Here is a 19387-nt window from a genome sequence, read left to right on the forward strand (position 1 = left end):
GTTTCTTAAAAGTCCATTGTAGGCAGTGGTATGTAGGGAGGCACCAAGGTAGTAATTAGCTGATGTTATGGGCTCTGTCACCAGCTTCCTCTTAGGAGAAGAGAGAAGGTCCTAGGTTTCAGGCTCCAGGATGAACAGGGGTGAAGATGCTGTAGTACATCTAAGAGGCAGTAGATTAAGACTAGAAATCAAGGGCCTTCAGCCTCTACCCAGCGTTTACATTGTCCATTAGCCTTTGGTTGGTTGTGCCAACTATAAGTGTAAATGTAAATACAGCTCTGGGATCCCTTCCTAGACCCCTGCACCACTGTCAGGCTGAACTCTTCACTCTCTGTGCATTGCTAGCCAAAGAGCCCTTTTCTGGATCTTTCAGACCAAGGCTGCATTCGCCTACCCTCACTTGCCCAGGTTGGGATGAAGGAAGGCAGGGGTGAGGCAGGCCTATCTTTGAGACCACATGTCCCACTCAGTGGGCTGAATAGTAGCCTCCAAAAACTCTCACTTTTAGGGTTGGGGATTTAGCTCAGTGGTAGAGCGCTTGCCTAGCAAGAGCAAGGCCCTAGCAAGGCCCTGGGTTTGGTCCTCAGCTCCGAAAAAAAAAAAAAACAAAAAAAAACCTCTCACTTTTTGTTGTTGTTGCAAATCCTAGGCAGTGGAGATTTATCTGTTCCCAAGAACACAATTCTAACACATAACATAGTCTATCACATAACATATAACATATAACATAGTCTAACACATAACATAGTCTATCACATAACATATAACATATAACATATAACATAGTCTAACACATAACATAGTCTATCCGCCCCCGCCCCCCACATCCCTTTTCTGAGTGAAGGTCTCTCTATATAGTTCTGGCTGGCCTGGAACTTTCTGTGTGCACCAGTCTGGCCTTGAACTCAGACATCCCTGCCCCTACCTCCTGAGTGCTAGGATTAAAACTGTATGCCACTACTCCTAGCTCTGATTCCTTTTTTTTTTTTTTTAATTGGATATATTTCTTTATTTACATTTCAAATGTTATTCCCTTTCCCGGTTTCCTGTCCATAAGCCCCCTATCCTCTTCCCCTCCCCCATAAGGGTGTTCCCCCCATCAACCCTCCCCTAATAACCCCCTTAACACCCCCCTCCCAGAACATTCACGTTTTCTTTTTTTTTTTTTTTTTTTTTTTGTTTTTTTTTTTTTGGGGCTGGGGTTCGAACCCAGGGCCTTGCGGTTGCTAGGCAAGTGCTCTACCACTGAGCCAAATCCCCAACCCCAACATTCACGTTTTAATCCGTGGGGTATACTTTATGTGACAGAATAGACTGTGTAGTTGTGATGAATCTAAAAATGGGAGGCTGTGACTGGTGGACAGATCTGTGACCCCAGACTCTCAGCAGGCTGAGGCATGAAGGATTCCAAGTTCAACAAAGGCCAGCCTGGAAGACTCAGTGAGATTGTCTTCAAAATAAAAATTCAAGCCAGGCGTGGTAGTGCACACCTTTAATCCCAGCATTCGGGAGTCAGAGGAAGGCAGATCTCTGAGTTAGAAGTCATCCTGGTCTACAGACCGAGTTCCAGGACAGACAGGGTTATACAGAGAAACTTTGTCTTAGAAAACAAAACAGCGGGGGCTGGAGAGATGGCTCAGTGGTTAAGAGCACTGACCGCTCTTCCAGAGGTCCTGAGTTCAATTCCCAGCAACCACATGGTGGCTCACAACCATCTGCAACACAATCTGATTCCCTCTTCTGGTGTGTCTGAAGAGAGTGACAGGGTACTCACTTATATAAAATAAATAAAATCTTTAAAAAAAAAAACAACAAAAACAAGCGAACAAACAAAAATCACCACCAATAGCAAAAAGTCAAGGGCTGGAGAAATGGCTCAGTGATTAAGAGCACCTGCTGTTCTTGCCAAAGACAGAAGTTCTGTTCCTGGCACCCACATTAGGCAGCTCACAATTGCCTGGAATTCCATCTTCAGAGAACAGACCTCTCTCACTTTTTTGGGTACATACACAGAAACATATACATACACATAAATACATAATTTAAATTTTTTATTTAAAAGTATAAATAAAATTCAAAAAAATGACTGGACATGTAGGTTAGTAGAAGAGTGCTTACCTAGCATTCGTGAGCTCTTAGGTTCAATCCCGAGCATCCCCTACACCCCCTCCCCTACAAATCTTGTTTGGTAATTGTCTTGGATTATCTGGCTAGGTGGGTTGGTCTAGTATATTCCTAATATTTTTATAAGTGAAAGAAGATAGCTCCAATGTCAAGGAAATTTGGAGATGCATTGTTGCTGGGTTTGAGGGAACCACAAACTAAGGAAGGGAGTCTAGAAACTGGAAATCTAGAATCTCCCAGAGTCTTCAGGAGGACCTGGGACTGTTGGCTTTCCCAACTTTATTGATTGGTTATTGATCTTTATTATGAGGCAGAATCTCATATAATCAGGCTGGTTTCAAACTCACTATGTAGCTAAGGGTGGCCTTGAACTCCTAGTTTTCCTGCCTCTATCTTCCAAGTCTAGACCACCAAACGTAGTTAGGAACCTCCGTTTTTGCCCCATGATAGGATCTTAGACTTCTGAACTGCAGAGCTATGAGGTAATGTATGTGGTTCTAAGACATGGAGTTGGGGATAAGTTGTTACAGAGAAAACTACGAGACCACTCACTCTGCTCCCCTCTGGATCAGCCTGTGAAACCAGGCAGTGTGGTTCCAGTGATCCAGTGCATTGATGCCACCCTCGTGGGTGACGTTGGCACCCAAGTGTGAGCCAAGAACTGGTCAGGGAAGATACACCCTTGGGTTCCCTGATGTTCTTCCTCTGGCTTCATCCCTGGGAAGAAGCAGCTGCGCTGCTCCCACAGACGTGCTGGGACCCATGGCAGCTGGGAGCTTACAAGCTTAGTGTGCCCATGGGCATTCCCAGACTGCCTCTTGGTCATCCAGGAAGCAGTCACTCCCTGGCAACTGTTCTGAATCAACAGATGCCTGGTGCTGAGGACACACATGTAAATAAACCACACAGAAGCCTCGAGATACGTACAAGTCACATATCATTCTGGAAAATTCTGCCCATTCTTAATATACAGTGTCTCATGTCAGGTGGGGTGAGGTAGGAGGTGGTTTTTAGGGGACCCTCTGATCAGCCTATGCAGAGAGTAGCTGTCTTCCTCCAACTCTGTCTAAGCCAATAAAGCATTTGGGAGGAAGAGAGGAGCCATCTTCCACAGATGTAAACACTTGAATGACTTAGACTTTAGCTGAGGCAGAAGGAAGGCTAGGCAGAGCTGATGGAGCCCAGGAGTAGCTAACAACATCTTTCATGTTCGCTAGCGTGGGCCAGACCTTCCCCTATTGAATATTTCTGTCTGAGCTATAGTAGGCCTTGGCTTTCTAAGCTCCGATGACCACAACTATTCCACAAGATATTGAGTCAGACCCAGAAACCAAAGTCCAGAGGAGAAGTCGAAGTTCCCAGATCAGTTTGGGATTTACTTCTCAAATGGGAGCTAGTCTTCAGAAGTTAGGGCCCTCCCTAACCCTAGCCAGGCCACACTTGCCCCTCCAAGTTGGAATTTTGGTCAGGTGTGCAGATGCTGAAGTTTACACACTAGCTATTGGCAGCAAGACACATGATCAGAACAGTTGTTTTGTGCTCCCAAGATGGGCGCCCCAAGGCCCTGTAGTGAGCCTAAAGGATGAGTAGATCTGATCCTTCAGCGCCCCCAGAGCTGGCCAGGACTGTTTCCAGCTGGGGGCCGTGCTGGTGATAACTCGAAGTACTCCTAACAGCATTCCATCAAGATCAAGGCTAAAGTGCCCTGACACAGTTCTGTGTAGATGACACTCGGGGACTGGCCGGCTGGACTTCCACAGAGCTGAGCACTGGGGATACCCCATCTAGACCTACAAAAGAATGCCGTTCATTAAGGTCATGGCCAGAGTACCTTCAGCTGATGGTCACGGGAATTACAGATGTTCTCAGAGTATTCTTGTAGAATAATTACCGTGGTTTGAGAGAGTTCGTGTCCTTCCAGTCCCCGATTCGGAGAAATGGGCGCTTTAGTATGCATTTTGTTACTGCCTTCCAAAATGCCACAGAAGTCCCCAGGCCAGGCGACTGAGCCTGCAGCGGGGAGGCATTTATTGCTGCAATTGCACCCTCTTTCCATCAGTCCAAGCCTTCCGGTCCCAGCTAAGGTCAGTCTCTGCGTTTGGTGTTTGATCCGGTGATAAATCCGGGGTCTCCTGTATCTCCACTGGGCCCTTGGTTGCCTCCTCAAGCTCGGGCGTGTCCTTGGTAGCCTCTGTCAGGGTATCGTCCAGGTCAGGCTTTGTGGGGCGTCGTGTCCAGGTGTGGGTCCAGGGCGCCACTGGCGTGGGTCGCGGTGAGACCCAGAAGCCATTTTCAGGGGCCAGCGCCACGATCTGAGGCCTCGCAGGGCTGGAGGTGGTGACATGAGGGATGAGGAAGAAGATGTAGACACCAGAGACCACGAGACCCGCAGCCACCAGCACAGCCAGGGCCACTGCCGCGTTGAAGGCCCACGCTGGACTGCTCAGGGACAGGCGACGTGACAGCGGGCGGCCGAGGCGCAGCGGGGGTGGAGGCGGTGGGGCGCGCACTGTGCGGCTCTTGCGTGGTCCGGGAGAGGGCGGTGGTGGCCGCAGATACAGGAGCCCCCGGCGTCGGTCAAAGCGCACAGAACCCTGGCGTGGCAGTGGCGCGCGCGCATCGCAAGGCAGCAGACCCGGCTGCGTGGGAAGAGCGGGCAGCCCCCGGCGCGGGGCCAAGCGTGTGGGCGCACGGCACATGGGGCAAGCCACTGCATCGCCGCCACCCGCGGTAGCCAGCGACAGGCGTGCCAGACATTCGAGACAGAATACGTGGCCGCAGTCCAGGCGTTTAGGCAGCTTGAAAATGCCGTCGAAGGGTGACACACAGATAAGACATTCCATGGGAGATGCAGGGGGTAGGATGGGGCCTGAGCCAGGGGTACCATCGCCCTCCTCCTCTTCTGCATCCTCATCTTCACCTCTGCTAGGGAAGTTGGGTGCAGAGAGGGTACTTGGGGAACCAGGACTAGAACCCTGGGAGGTTCGGTGGCGGCGAAGCCAAGGCAGCCGAGGACACGGCATTCAGAATGGACCTATGAAGAGCTCAGGAAGGAACCTGGAAGTTATGACAGACAAGATTTCAGAGAAGAGCAGAGGTCTAAGGAAGCAAATTAGTGAGGGCAGGGAGTCCCTTGTTTGGACCTATTGTCCCCAAAGGTCTAGAGACAAACTGGGTAAGACTGAAGCAGCAGCTTCAAAGAAAGATACAGGATACATCTTTGGGAAGATTCTAGAGGATCAACTCCAACCTGAGGAATAAATAGCCCCCTGGAGTAGTTTCAAGACTCCACGGAGCATTCGCTATGTCACCGGGAGCTGGCTAAGGTGCCTAACAGCTGCGAAGGAAAGCAGTAAATTCAAGCTGTTAGAACTAATTCCCCAAACAGAAATGACTGGCTCTGGCCACTTTGCAAGACACCCACCTGTAAACCTCTCCTTGTGTAGGATCACAGCGTCTCTTCAGTTCTGACCCCAATTTCTGGCTCCTCTAGCAATAGGTAGCTAAGTGCTCCTCCCAGAAGGAGTGCACCTGACCTTGGTCCAACCCTCTAGGTTCCCATATACCTGTCAAACCCGTCTAGCTACTCGCCACGCCCCCAGGCCCCTCCTACAAGCAGTCTGATTTATACCAAATGCTGGGGTGGGGGCTGTCTGCTAATGGCTCAAGACTACGGACCACTTTTCAAAGCCTCCACAACTGGTCTCTCTAGGGGCACTTGAAGCATGAACACAAACCATACTATGATAGTTAACAAACTGGATCTACCTAGACCAGACCTAACACAAGGTCCACAATGCCAATACTTGTTGGGTCTTTCCTGGGCACTGAACCCAGCTCACACCCTGACTAGCACTAGTCCTGAGGTGGTACAAGTCTACAGGTACTTGTCATAAAAATACAATTTCCACTGTTCTCAGTACCATGCCAGGAAGGTGAGCATCCCCTATACCATGGGAGGCACCCTTCACCCTAAATGACAGACAAGCACACGGGAAGATGTAACTGTCCCAAAGGGCACACAATTTATTAGGCAGCAGCTGGGAAATCAGCGGTTAGACTTGGCCACACGCTCCAGTTCATCTTTCTTCTTGATGGCATAGGAGTTGGAGGAGCCCTGCAAAGATAGGTGGTTAGCTCTGAATGCTAGACAAGCCCCCAGATGTCCAACCGGAATGGTATGCCCTGATCTACCTTGGCAGCATTAATGAGCTCATCTGCAAGGCACTCAGCGATGGTCTTGATGTTCCGGAAAGCAGCCTCACGAGCCCCCGTGCACAGCAGCCAGATGGCCTAAGACAAGACAGGCAGGGCTCAGGCCTCAAAGGGTCCTTCCTCCCAGTGACCTGGGACCCATCTCAACAGATGCCAACCACTCACTACATGTGGGAGTTGATACCTTATCAGATAGCTGATCAGAGAGGGCTGAGAAAAACTGGGGCCCTGACTAACAAGAGATTTAAAGAACTGCCAGCAAAATATGTGATGCTCTTGACTGGAACCCTTAATGCCATGTTACTCAGGCATCAAGCAATCTACTCTGTGCCTTTCGAGTAGCTAAAACTATAGGAAGGTGTGTATGCCACTACACAACAGACTCATAAATGGATCAAGAAGAAAACAAAACAAACCTGTTGTAAAAGTACACACTAGGAATGAGATGAACCAGACTGGGAAGACTACCATCTGCCCCATACAGAGTAAAAATCCAGGAAGGTTTCCTGGAGGAAGTGAGGCTCCTGGTAAAACATGCAAGACAGGACCCCACCCACTCATACTGATGGTTCCTGCCCCACCCCTTCACAAGCCTTTGACCCACCTGATTCACTCGGCGCAGTGGGGATACATCCACAGCCTGCCGTCTCACTGTTCCAGCCCGCCCAATGCGTGTTGAGTCTTCTCGGGGGCCACTGTTGATGATAGCATTCACCAGGACCTGCAGAGGGTTCTGGCAGAAAAGGGGGCTGTGAGCCTGATATTCACCCCCAACCTCCTCAACCCTAAACAAGGTGGCAGGGTCACAGGTGATGCATCTGGCATGTATACCATGAATCAAGGACAAAACCTTACCTCACCAGTGAGCAGGTGGATGATCTCAAAGGCATGCTTGACAATTCGTACAGTCATGAGCTTCTTGCCGTTGTTACGACCGTGCATCATCATGGAGTTAGTAAGGCGCTCCACGATGGGACATTGTGCTTTGCGGAAACGCTTGGCAGCATACCGTCCTGCACTGTGGGGCAGGTACTTGGCATACTTCTCCTTCACAGCAATGTAATCCTGGGTGGCAAAGATAGGAGAGTGAATGAGCAGTCAGGAGTGGGACCAGCCTCAGATAGATTTAGAGGAGACTAAGAACTGGCCCAAGCCATGGCATGTCCCCAGCAGGTTGTGAACATGAGCTTTAAGAAAACCAAACCAGTGACTGCTTATGTCACACTCACCAACCTAAAAGGGAAGAGTGCTGCCCTGCTGGGTTCACACTTCTATATCCCAACACTTGGGAGACAGAAGGATCTCTAGCAGTTCAAGATCAGCCTGGTCTATTGTGAATTTTAGGACAGTCATCGGTACACAGTGAGACCTTGCCTGGGGGTGGGGGGAGAGAACACTTCCTGTAATATGCAAACAAGGGTTTGGATTTGGTTTCTACAAGAAGTAGTTGCACTTTCAGTCAGGCAGGAATGGCATGCACTTTTAATTCCAGCACCTGTGAAGCAGCAGGGCGTACTTCTGTTCTACACAGAGATACAGGACAATCAAGGCTACATAGAGAAACCCTGTCTGGGTTTGTGGGGACCCAGGGAGCAGCATTACAGGGGCTAGAGGATGCCCCAGAGTTTTGGCTGCTCTTCCAAAGAATCCAGCTTCAATTGCAAGCACCCACATGGCAACTCACAACTGTAACTTCAGCAGATCTGACAATCTCTCAGATATACATGCAGACAGAACACTAATACACATAAAAATAACTACATTATGCAAAAAATGTTGCAACGGACATTTTATTTAAAAAAAAAAAAAAAAAAAGAGAGACAGTCTCCTAAGTAGCCCTGAAATTCACTATGTAGTACAGGCTGGTCCAGTACTTGGAGATCCCCGAGCGCTGGGCTTAAAGGTATGCACCACTGATTCAGGATGCTATGGAAACCTTGGATTCCTCAAAGAGGGGAGGGCTGTCCAGTGTACTTTAAGGACACTTGGCAGCACACCAGCCCTTGGTAGATTATTCTGGACTACCTATGAGACAAAACCACATTTACTATCCTACCTGTTGCCTACGAAGTTCCTGGTAGGTACACATTGCACCTCAGTGGCAGTGTGTGCTGGCCTCGGATGTGAAAAGCCCTGGCTTCAATTCCTAACATGCCAAAAATGATTGCAGACCTCCCCACATAAACTCACAAAAATAAACTAAACACCGACTAGACAGGACTCAAAATCCTTTAGATATAATGCGTAGGTCCTGTTGTGTCCTTTCTTTCTGTTTTGTGTATACATGCAAGTCAGGGGACAACTTGCAGCTGTCAGTTCTGTTCTTCTGCCCATGGACTCCAAAAGTTAAACTTACATTGTTAGGCTTAGAGGCAGCTGTCTTTATAAGCAGAGGCACCTTATAGGCCCATTCTGTGGCATCTTTAGAGATAAGATATATATCAATGTCAGCACTCAGGGCAGAATGCAGATGATTAGCTTTCCCCACTAGACAAGGGTTTCAGGAGCCTCAGCTATGAGATTGCCTTAAAAGGGGATATGAAGGCAAAAGCAAATAGTTCCCATACTAATTTAGCCATAAAACAGCACCCACAGCCATTGACATTTTGCAGGGGAGGGCAGCAGGGAATAGCTCATGTAGCTTCAGCTGGCCTCATGCTCAAAACTCCTTGCTGTAAGCTGACAGCAGCAGCTTAACTGACTCTGACAGGGGTGCCAACACTGTTCAGATGGCTAAAGCCATCTTTTCAACTGACCATACCCACTAACTAAATATACAAATGGAAAAGGACACCAAGTCAGGTGTAGTGGCACATGCCTTCAATCCCAGCATTTGGTAGACAGAGGCAAGGCCAGACCTCTATAAGCTCCTAGCAGGCAGCAAGGGCTACACAGCGAAGAGACAAAAGATTAGAAAAATGGGAAAGGCTGGAGAGATGGCTCAGCAGTTAAGAGCACTGACTGCTCTTTCAGAGGTTCTGAGTTCAGTTCCACATGGTGGCTCACAACCATCTGTAATGGGATCCAATGTCCTCTTCTGGTGTGTCTGAAGACAGCTACAGTGTACTTACATAGAGTTCACACCTGGTCTCAATCAAAAACTACAACCACCAAATTCCTTTTACCTGTAGAGAAATATCGTTGATCTGCACATCATCAGTGCTCCATTTCCCAAAGAGCTTGATGTCCGGGGTCTCTGCCACCGCGGGTGTGGCTGTTTCCCATTCAGTCATTCTGGGGACAGGATAATGGTAAGAAGAAACCGTTTATTGCCCTGCCATGCTGGAGAAGTCACACTCACCCCAAACTCTTGAGACTAACTCCCACTTTGTGGCAAACTGAGAAGTTAAGAGGAGACCCAGAAGCGTTGAGCTTCTTTCCAAACCTAGGAAAACCACTCACGTAGGGAGCATCTGTTTTTTCCTCAGGATTCCAAAGTAACCCAGCAGTCACCAAGTTAAACAGTTGGTACATAGACCACAGTATGATGGCTCATGAAGCTCAACAGCACCTATCCGTCCCAGACTCCCTCCCCTTGAGCATTTATAAAGCTTCCACCCTGGGAAAAACCAATAAATTGCTTTCAACAGTCAAATATGGCAATAAGGACTAGGGTATAAATACAGAAAAACAATGAAAATAAAAGTTTCCATCCGCGGCTGACTGGAGAGAAACAAGGGGCTGTTACCGACTAGAAAATGTGTACTGAGCAAGAGTCCTCACAAAACTAAGCGAACCTAGATTTATGTTTGTGGTACATAACCCAAGTGATTGCCCTGGAGTCCTGAGTGTGCAAAGTATGAAGTCAAAACAGTGCAAACGGGGGTTAGGGATATAGCTCAGCGGTAGAGCGCTTGCCTAGCAAGCGCAAGGCCCTGGGTTCAATCCCCAGCTCCGAAAAAAAAGAAAACAGTGCAAACAAGTGGCGGAGAGTAAGTAACTCGGCTCGCGCGAGTTTCCCTAGGCACCCTTTCCGGAGAGAAGAGGTGAGGTACAAACGGTAAGGCCCCGGCTTCGGGTTCCGCCTCCGGACCCCCAAATGTGTCTTAGAACACTAATGGCCACCTCTTTTGAACTTCGTGCCCCTCCGCAGCCTCACCTGAGGGCGCAAACCGGGATTCTCAGTCGATCGGCGTGGACCACGCGCCGTTCTGGCACAGACAGGAAGAGGCCGCACGTAGCAGGCCAGCGCTTTTAAATAAAACGAAAACTTCCGGGTCAAAGGTGGGAACGCATGCGCAGTTGAAAACGGCGTGCTGTTCGAGCCGTTTAGAAAGAGTGCCACACCCGTCTTCTGGCGGATGTCTGAAGTACTTGCCAAGCTTGTGAGTCGGCGCACATGCGCAGAAACTTTCGTGAGACCGACACCGCTATATCTAAGTAGTGCTGAGGTCCAGTCCATGCTTTCGGTAGTTAGGCTGCAAAACCGAGGGGCCGGGTTGGGGATTTAGCTCTCAGTGGTAGGGCGCTTGCCCAGCAAGCGCAAGGCCCTGTCTGGTCCCCAGCTCCAAAAAAAAAAAAAAAAAAAAAAAACCGAGGGGCCATGCACAGTGGATTCTTAGTTAGGGCAACCAGCTCGGCTCACTATTTCTCCCCAAAATATGGGGTCGGGTCCTGTGGTTACCACCGATCCGGGTTCACAAGCACGGGCCCCACCCTGTACCCTCCCGCAAGCCGTGCTCGGCAGGTCCCAGGCTTCCGGTATGGGATCACTTCCTTCTTAATCACTCTGGCCACTCTTGTCTGGGTTTTTTTCCTCGGGTCCAATCCCGGACACTAGATTCCAACCGCCAATCTGTCAGGAATCTTACCTAATTTTGTCGTTTAATCTTACCTAATATAGACTCTGTGAGCATTACCTACTAGGTGACAGAGGACAGGTGAGGGGCTCCCGAATATGGATCATAGGATAAGAAAAATGCTGCAGAAATTGATTTGCACAGATAATAATAAGTTTAGTTAAGCCAGGTATGGTCGGGTATACCTGCCATACAGCATTTGGGAGCTGGAAGCAGGAGGACCAGAAGTTCTGGGCCACCTTCCACTACACAGTGAGTTTAAGGCCAGTTTGGGCTACCTAAGATTCTAACACAAACAAACTCCCAAATAAAACAATATATATCGTTATTACTAATATTTTGAGACAAAGTCCCGTTATGCAGTCATGGCTAGCTTTCAAATTGCTTTTTAGACCAGGCTGGACTTGAACTCAGTGATCTGCCTGTCTCTGACTTTCTAGAGTTGGGATTATTACAACCAGCACCCCTAAAATTCCTTTTAAAAATCTTTTCCTGTAAGTAAAGTATGCGTACATGGGGTCTAAGGAGGCCAGAAAAATGTGATGGGTTATTTGGAGCTGGAGTTACAGGGGTGGTGGGGGGTGGGGGTGGAAGTGGGTTAGGGATTGGGGGGTGGGTTGTAAACCTTGCACTCACCTCAGCTAGGAATGGAGACTTTTTTTTTTTCCTTGGAGCTGGGGACCGAACCCAGGGCCTTGCGCTTGCTAGGCAAGCGCTCTACCACTGAGCTAAATCCCCAACCCCGGAATGGAGACTTTTTAAGATGACTACTGAGCCACCTCTTCAGCCCCGACCCTTAGAAATTCTTGGAAAGAGCTAGAATGGCACTCCCATAGGTCTTGGGCTTCTGATGTTACTTTCTTCAGGCTAAATGGGGACGTTGAAGGTCCTGCCTAGGTCGTCTTCATCTTTAAAAGCATGCAGTTTAGCTCCAGCCTGGGCTCCCCACTGTTTCAGGGAGGCCACTAGAGCAGAATACCTGGACATTTAAGCCAATAGAAAGACTTATTAGCCAGGTGGGAATTACACTGGGTGTCTGGAATCCCAGAGATGCCCTAAGCCTTTTTTAGGGTGAGCTTTTAAGTAAAAAAGCCATATCCTGGGCTGGAGAGGTGGCTCAGCGGTTAAGAGCACACTGCTCTTCCAGAGGTCCTGAGTTCAATTCCCAGCAACCACGTGGTGGCTCACAACCATCTGTAATGGGATCCGATGCCCTCTTCTGGTGTGTCTGAAGACAGTGGCAATGCACTCATATAAATAAAGTAAATAAAAAAAAAAAAAAAAAAAAGCCATATCCTGGGGTGATATACTACAGTTAACAAGAAGAGTTAGCCAGAAGTGGAACTAAACTACAGAAGCCAAAAAGCAAGGTTAGTACATTTAGAGACCTTCCCAGAGCTATGGGTTTTGATGGGTTGGGTCTTTGTTTTTGTTTTTGCAGGTAGCGTCTGTGTGCTGAGTTTTATGCTGAGTTTTATGTGTTGTACTTACATCCTGCAGTCACTTGTGCTAAGGCCTGGGGGCTTGTTAGTGGAAGGCATCAGGGTGTTGTTGGTTAGCTACTCTGTTGACGGGGCTACAATCCTGCATTCTTACAGTTTTCTGTCTCATGATGGCCTCTCATGGGCCTTGCTTGATGGTCCTTGGGTGCTTGTTTAAATCATTAACCTGATTTTCATCTAGTTTAGAATATGTGGGTATTGGATAAGTCTAGCCACCTGGTAGAGACCAGTCCAGGTCTGCTGAGTTCCAAACTTGGCCTCCCATCCGTGACAGATCCATAGTCATCATTTACTCTGGCTTGGCTGTCATTTTCTGTCTAGGTGGTGCTCCCATCCCCTCCAGAAAGGTCTGTTTCTGTTCTAATATTAAGACTGTGACCTTTCTGGACAAGGATAGTTGCAGATGTATTTAAGGATCTCATGATGAAATCATCCTTGATTATTAAGATGGGCCTTAAATTAAATGACTTTTCGTAAGAGACAGAACCTTTGCCTATCATATAAGAAACTGTTAGATTCCCAGCACTACCGTCCCCCAAAAAGGGGTTGGGGAGGAGGTACTGTGTTTGGCCAAAAACCCACTATTTTGGGGAGTTCAGCTGAGCGCCCTTGCAGAAAGATTATACCATCTAGACTTGACTTGTTTACCCTCCATCATGGAAGTGTGGGGAGGATCATAGGACTCTCAACTTGGTATACAGTTGTATGTAACTCTGCCTTAATTGCATGTGGTCCTGCTGGGGCTGGAGTATATATAGGCCAGGAAGATTGGGGGAGGAAGGCTCTATCTGTGCAGCTATGACTATGGGGAAACACTCCTTTCTACTGGAAAAAAGCTTTTCAGATGGGGCCTATTGTGGGAGAAACCTTGTAAGTAACAGTAACTCCTCACCTGTGCTTTATAAGGAAATCCAACAAACTCATACTGGTTCCCTAAAGTGAGCTTTGGTGGAATGTGCCTTGGTTTGCCATCGGAACCGAAGAATAGGTAGGCACTGCATACATCTTCCCCTTGGAAAAAAATTGTAGTAATAAGAGGGAAGAGGAGGAGAAGAGGGGGAAGGAGTGGATGGTAGAGAGGTCATGTGGTTGTAGACACAGAGATTGCAGTGATGTAGCCACACATCAAGAAATACCTGAAGGGGTTGGGGATTTAACTCAGTGGTAGAGCGCTAAGGCCCTGGGTTGGTCCTCAGCTCCAAAAAAAAAAAAAAAAAAAAAAAAGAAAGACCTGGAGCCATGAGAAGTTGGTTTAGTTTAGGTTTCTTTTTGTTGTTGTTGTTGTTGTTGATGATGATGATTTAAAAGAAAACCAAACAAAACAGGGTCTCTATGTAGCTCTGGCCATCCTGAAGCTCACTATGAAAACTTGGCTAGCCTCCAAATCCCAGAGATCCTCCTGCCTCTACCTCTCTCTGAGTGCTAGTATTAAAAGGGTATGCTACCACACATACCTAACACCACCAAAAGTTAGAATTGGTGTGAAAACATCCTTTCCTACAGCCGCCATAGGGCATGTGACCTGATTGTTGAACTTGGGACTTTCAGAACTGTGAAAGAATAAATTGCTGTTGTTTTCAGTCATCAGGCACAGGAAACTAAAATGCCTTAGAAACCCACCTCTGCTCTCACTGGCCTTTGCTTCCATCTTACCTTGGAGAGACTCCTGACAGACTCATGACTCCAGTCTGGGTTGGTAGGCCCCTTCCTAGTTAGACTCATCCTATAATAAACCTCTTGCAGACTCTGTAGATAGTAGGAGTCTAGGAATCAGGACATTTGCTCTTCAGGATGTCCTTATGACACAGACATCCCATTTTACATAGCCATGACAGACCAGAGAGATGAAGTAACAGAAACACACAGCAAAAGGACTGAGGGTTAAGGTGACTGTCTCTAGAGCATGACGTCTCCTATCTTACCTGGCCTATCCGTCCCGCAGCATCCTGTCTCCTACAGCTCTGCAGCTACCTGAATTTGGTCTTTTTCTATGGACCTGGTGTGACCTAGGGAAGAACTCATCCTGCTCCTCAACCTCTTCCAAGTCAGTTCTGTTTATTGCACAATCATGTTATTACCTGTTGTAATGAGACAGGATGAGGAAACAGGAGCATTGGCATTGCAGCAACAGGCACAAGAGAACCTACCTCAAAAGAAGGTGCAAGATGACAACTCCCCAAAAGTCCTCTGATCCCCATATGTATGCTGTAGAATGTACACTCCCCAATAAGTACGCCTTAAAGATACACCTTGTTTAAGCAAAATGGGGTTAGTGAGATGGCTTAGGGCACGCCCACACCCACACATGAGATTAGTGAATGTAATAAAAAAATTAAAAACAGAATGAACCAATGATAGGCATCTCTGTTGCTACCTCAGCTCCTGCAGGACAATTTTGTCTCTCTGTAGACTCCATGGCAGACAAGCTGACCATTCCCAATGCTCTGGGCCTTTTATTGCTGCTGTAACCACACAGCATACCCAACCAAGACTGGCCTCCCACGTGTGGGAGGCATACTTGTTACAGGGAAAGGACTTCAAAGCAGAGTATTATGGAATTCTGTCCTCTGGGCAGGACACGGCTATTGCTCTCAAACTGCCAGCAACTATGATTACCAGGAGACCCTTTCTGCCAAGGAAAGGAGAGGGGCTTTAAGAGGCCACTCTTGTCCCCGAGGATTTATGGACAGTTAATAGGTTGCTTGGTAAGAGAGAGAGAGAGAGTAGCTTCAGCACGGTAGCTACCCATAATTTGCTGATGCTCCAATTAAACTCATGGCTTCATCAAGCTTTCTACTTTCGTGGAATCCTTTGTTTTTATTGTTGGGGCCCTATCTGAAATGAGTTGATGTTTCCTACCTCTCCCTAGAAACAGTTCACACAACACAGAGACAGGTGCAGTGACTGAGAACCTTGCTTTTAAGCCCCTTCAAGGCACATCACTTGACTGAACTGTAAATTAGGACCATGTGTTGTCAGGGTGGCTCAGTGGAATTGGGGAAGGACTGGAGGAATGTATGTTGCTGGGGAGCTAATGACAAATGAGACGGAGTCCCTCCCTCAGCTGGAACATTGGGGTGAAGAACAGAATTGGCTGAGGATAAATCTCAGTGCTGCTTAGAAGCTACCAGTGAGAGCACTTGCCCTAGTATGCACAAGACCTTGAGTTCCATCTTCATCACCATCATTACTAGAAGCCTGCAGGAGCCATGAGCGCCCAAGTCCAGGGGTTTCAGAATTTGACTGCAAGGCCCTGCTGCTCTGGTTTCCTCTCTCTCTCAGCCCACTCTGCCCCAGCTTTAAAAGGATTGGGTGTTTTTTTTTAAAGATTTATTTATTGTATGTAAGTACACTGTCACTGTCTTCAGACACACCAGAAGAGGGCATCAAATCTCATTACAGATGGTTGTGAGCCACCATGTGGTTGCTGAGAATTGACCTCAGGACCTCTGGAAGAGCAGTCAGTGCTCTTGACCGCTGAGCCATCTCTCCAGCCCGGATGGGGTGTTCTTTATCAGACTGGTGTGGGAGATTTATTCTGTTTCATAGCAAGCCCCTGTGGCTGATTCAGAACCTCCATTTTGGAAGCATACTTGATTATCTCAGTCATCTGAGTATTCATTTTGTTGGAGCATTGCTTTCCTAATTGAATCCAGGAGCCCAGGAAGAGTAGTTGTTCCTCCAGGATCATGCCTGGTGTCTTTTGTTGTTTGTTTTTAATTTCCTTTGGGTCCTGAGCCTTTGGCATGCTAGGTAAACACTACCACAGAGCCACTGCCACAGCCCCACAGAATGATGGCTATATACACTGAAGGCATATACCGAATGTACATATGTATGTTTCAACTAACTGCAACTGCTGGCAAGTGACCCAACTCTTGTTGTTGATGTTCTCATTAAACAGAGTCTCAGGGCCCAGCCTGGCTTTCAGCTCAATATGTAGACAAGAATGACTGTAATGTACATTATATTAGTAAATTGTCAAGATCTGTTTTGTTAGTACAATTTTAAAATGCACTTTTTTTCTGTTTTAAAAATTATATGGGCTGGAGAGACAGCTCAGAGGATAAGAGCACTGTCTGCTCTCCCAGAGGTCCTGAGTTCAATTCCCAGCAACCACATGGTGGCTCACAACCATCTGTAATAGGATCCAGTGCTCTCTTCTGGTGTGCAGGCATACATGTAAGCAGACCACTGTATATATAATAAATACATCTTTAAAAAATTATATTTATTTATTTGCTTATCGGAAGGCATGCGTGAAGGTCAGAGGGCTGCTTAGTGGGGAGTTGAGTTCTCTCCTTCCATTATGTAGGTTTGGGTTAATAACTTAAGTTGTCAGGTTCAGCAGCAAACATTTTTAAACAATTATCTTGCTGGCCTGTTAGGGCTATTTGAGTTCACTTAGAAGAACAGTCAAGGGACTGGAGAGATGGTTCAGAGGTTAAGAGCACTGGCTACTTTTCCAGAGGTCCAAATTTCAATTCCCAGCATCACAGGTGTGGCTCACAAACATCTGTAATGATAAGTGGTGCCCTCTTCTGGCCTGCAGGCACACATGCAGGCAGAACACTATGCATAGTAAATAGGATCTTAAGAACATACATAAACCCTACCCCATATTTATTTATGTTGAGTTTCAGACCTGGGAAAAGCAGCTGAGATGCTTACTAATATACCAAAGAGGACCTGGCCTCCAGGTTCTAGTCTCCCTCAGTCCCCACCTGTTATAGAGCGTGGCTGGCACACCCCACCCTCTAACCTGAACTCTCCAACCCAGGGGTTAGGCTTCCTCTCCCCAAGAGGCTCTTCACTATAATCCAGACATTTTGGCACCCTCTCCCTTGTCTCCCTATCTGTGTGGTGACTTCCCTGGCCTCATTCCTTGGGACTGGTGAACCCACCAGAAAGCTGCCCCCAATAAACCTGCCTTTATATTTTAAAATTCTGCATAAATTGCCTCATTTCACCCACAGAGATAACTTATCAATTTATATTTTGGTTTATTGAGACAAACCTATGAAGTCCAGTCTGGTCTCAAATTCCCTGTGAAGCTGAGGCTAACCTTGAATTTCTGATTATTCTGCCTCCTTCTCCCAAGCATGGGATCTAGGGTTTTGCGCATGCTAGGCAAGCATTCTACCAAGTAACCTGGACCCCAGCTCCTAACTGGGTTTTCTAACTCAGCATATTGCATTTATGGCAAGGCCAATCCTGTGCATTTCAGGATGCTTAGCAGTATCTTTGGAAAATACTAGTCGTGTTCCTTGTCCCACCACAGCCTTGAATATCATTAGACATGACCAACTGTACCCTAGAAGACAGAACTGTCCCCAGATTGAGAACCATAGATTTACATAAATTTATTTGCTTTTACTTAGGAAAATGGGAACAGGCAATATTAAAAATGTAAGACCAGCATTAAATGGTGGAGTCACAAACATAAATACCAGGACAACTAGGCTTGTGGCCTTTCTTGCTCCAGAGGGTTATTTGCAAGTTGGCTTAGCAGGTAAAGGTACTTAGTACTCAGCATGATGGCCTGAGTTTGGTAGCGTGAACTCATACGGTGGAAGGAGAGGGTGGAAGGAGAGGATCAACTCCCACAAGTTGTCTCCTACCTCCACAGATGCTCTAGGGGTCTAGGACATATTAGCATGCATGCCCCCCACTTCCACTAATTAAATAAACGTAAACTATAAAATAGAACAACCAACCCATAAATGAACAACTGGAGCCTGCCATGGTGATGCATACCTAGTCACAGGGCTTAGGAGGCTGTGGCAGGAGGATGGTGAGTTTGAGGATAGCATAAGATGAAGAGGGTCACTCTATTTATCTAGTGGGGGTGGGATGGAGTGGGAGGGGAGAGAAGACAAAGCTCCTCTCCCAAATGCCCCATGAGCAGTTTCCTGTTTGCCAGTGTGACAAAGTATAACAGTGATAAAAAACAATACATGTTTTCTTGCAGCAGAGAAGCCAGAATCCTAAAACGAGTGCTTTACTAAGATTAAGACAGTGTGTGTTACTGGGGAAATGAATACAGAAGATGCAGGGTAGTGTCTTCTGCACTTCAGTTTCTCCTGAAAGTCTGTCTTTCGTCTTATAGCTTTCAAATTCTTGTGTGTGTGTGTGTGTGTGTGTGTGTGTGTGTGTGTGTGTGTGTGGTATTTTTTATTTTATGTGGGTGTGTATTTTGCCTGCATATATGTATACCATGTGCCTTCTTGGTGCCCATAGAGGTCAGAGGTCGGTAATGGATCCCTGGAACTGAAGTTATGGATGGTTGTGATCCACCATGTGGGTGTTACAAACCAAACCCATGACCTCTGGAAAAGCTGCCCGTGCTTTTAACCTTTGAGTCACTTCTTCAGGCCCACCTCTTAAGATTCTTGACCAGCCTGGGCTATATGAGATCTTGTTTCAAAATAACAAAATCGGATGAAGGTAGAAATTACAGGATAGATTGGGAGGGGGAGGGGTGTTATGAAAATCAACAAAAGGCAGTTGGCTTGACCAGGCCATTTTATCCAAGACCAGGAGAATAGGTTTCATACCATATTGGGGGCTTTAGTTCTTCTTCTTCTTCTTTTTTGTTTTTTTTTTTTCTTTTTTTCGGAGCTGGGGACCGAAACCAGGGCCTTGCGCTTCCTAGGCAAGCGCTCTACCACTTAGCTAAATCCCCAATCCCTTAGTTCTTCTTTTCGCAGGATGCACATATAGTTTCCGAGGGAACGTTGATACTCA

At 47.2% G+C, this 19387-nt stretch overlaps 2 protein-coding genes across 2 annotated transcripts; both read right to left on the reverse strand.

Annotated features, from left to right (window-relative positions):
- Positions 1 to 3747: 3747 nt before the first annotated feature.
- Positions 3748 to 5449, reverse strand: Rnf225 (ring finger protein 225). The gene has a single exon (XM_032894444.1). The coding sequence runs from the start codon at positions 5145 to 5147 to the stop codon at positions 4152 to 4154; it is 996 nt and encodes a 331-aa protein (XP_032750335.1). The 5' UTR covers positions 5148 to 5449; the 3' UTR covers positions 3748 to 4151.
- Positions 5450 to 6122: 673 nt separating this feature from the next.
- Rps5 (ribosomal protein S5) lies at positions 6123 to 9595 on the reverse strand. Its single transcript, XM_032894452.1, has 5 exons — positions 9465 to 9595; positions 7195 to 7404; positions 6944 to 7072; positions 6319 to 6417; positions 6123 to 6241 (listed from the first exon to the last, which is right to left on the reverse strand). Exons 1-5 carry the CDS (start codon positions 9570 to 9572, stop codon positions 6173 to 6175), a joined length of 615 nt encoding a protein of 204 aa, XP_032750343.1. The 5' UTR covers positions 9573 to 9595; the 3' UTR covers positions 6123 to 6172.
- Positions 9596 to 19387: the final 9792 nt, after the last annotated feature.

The sequence above is a fragment of the Rattus rattus genome, chromosome 2, assembly GCF_011064425.1.
Source record: "Rattus rattus isolate New Zealand chromosome 2, Rrattus_CSIRO_v1, whole genome shotgun sequence".
Lineage (NCBI taxonomy): Eukaryota > Metazoa > Chordata > Mammalia > Rodentia > Muridae > Rattus > Rattus rattus.

Excerpts from the sequence above, each read along its gene's own strand:
- Rps5 (XM_032894452.1), bottom strand. The coding sequence starts at position 9,572 with ATGACTGAATGGGAAACAGCCACACCCGCGGTGGCAGAGACCCCGGAC. Across the intron at positions 6,418-6,943 it reads CACTGCGCCGAGTGAATCAG|GCCATCTGGCTGCTGTGCAC; the intron begins GTGGGTCAAAGG and ends GTCTTGTCTTAG. Across the intron at positions 6,242-6,318 it reads AGCTCATTAATGCTGCCAAG|GGCTCCTCCAACTCCTATGC; the intron begins GTAGATCAGGGC and ends CTATCTTTGCAG.
- Rnf225 (XM_032894444.1), bottom strand. The coding sequence starts at position 5,147 with ATGCCGTGTCCTCGGCTGCCTTGGCTTCGCCGCCACCGAACCTCCCAG.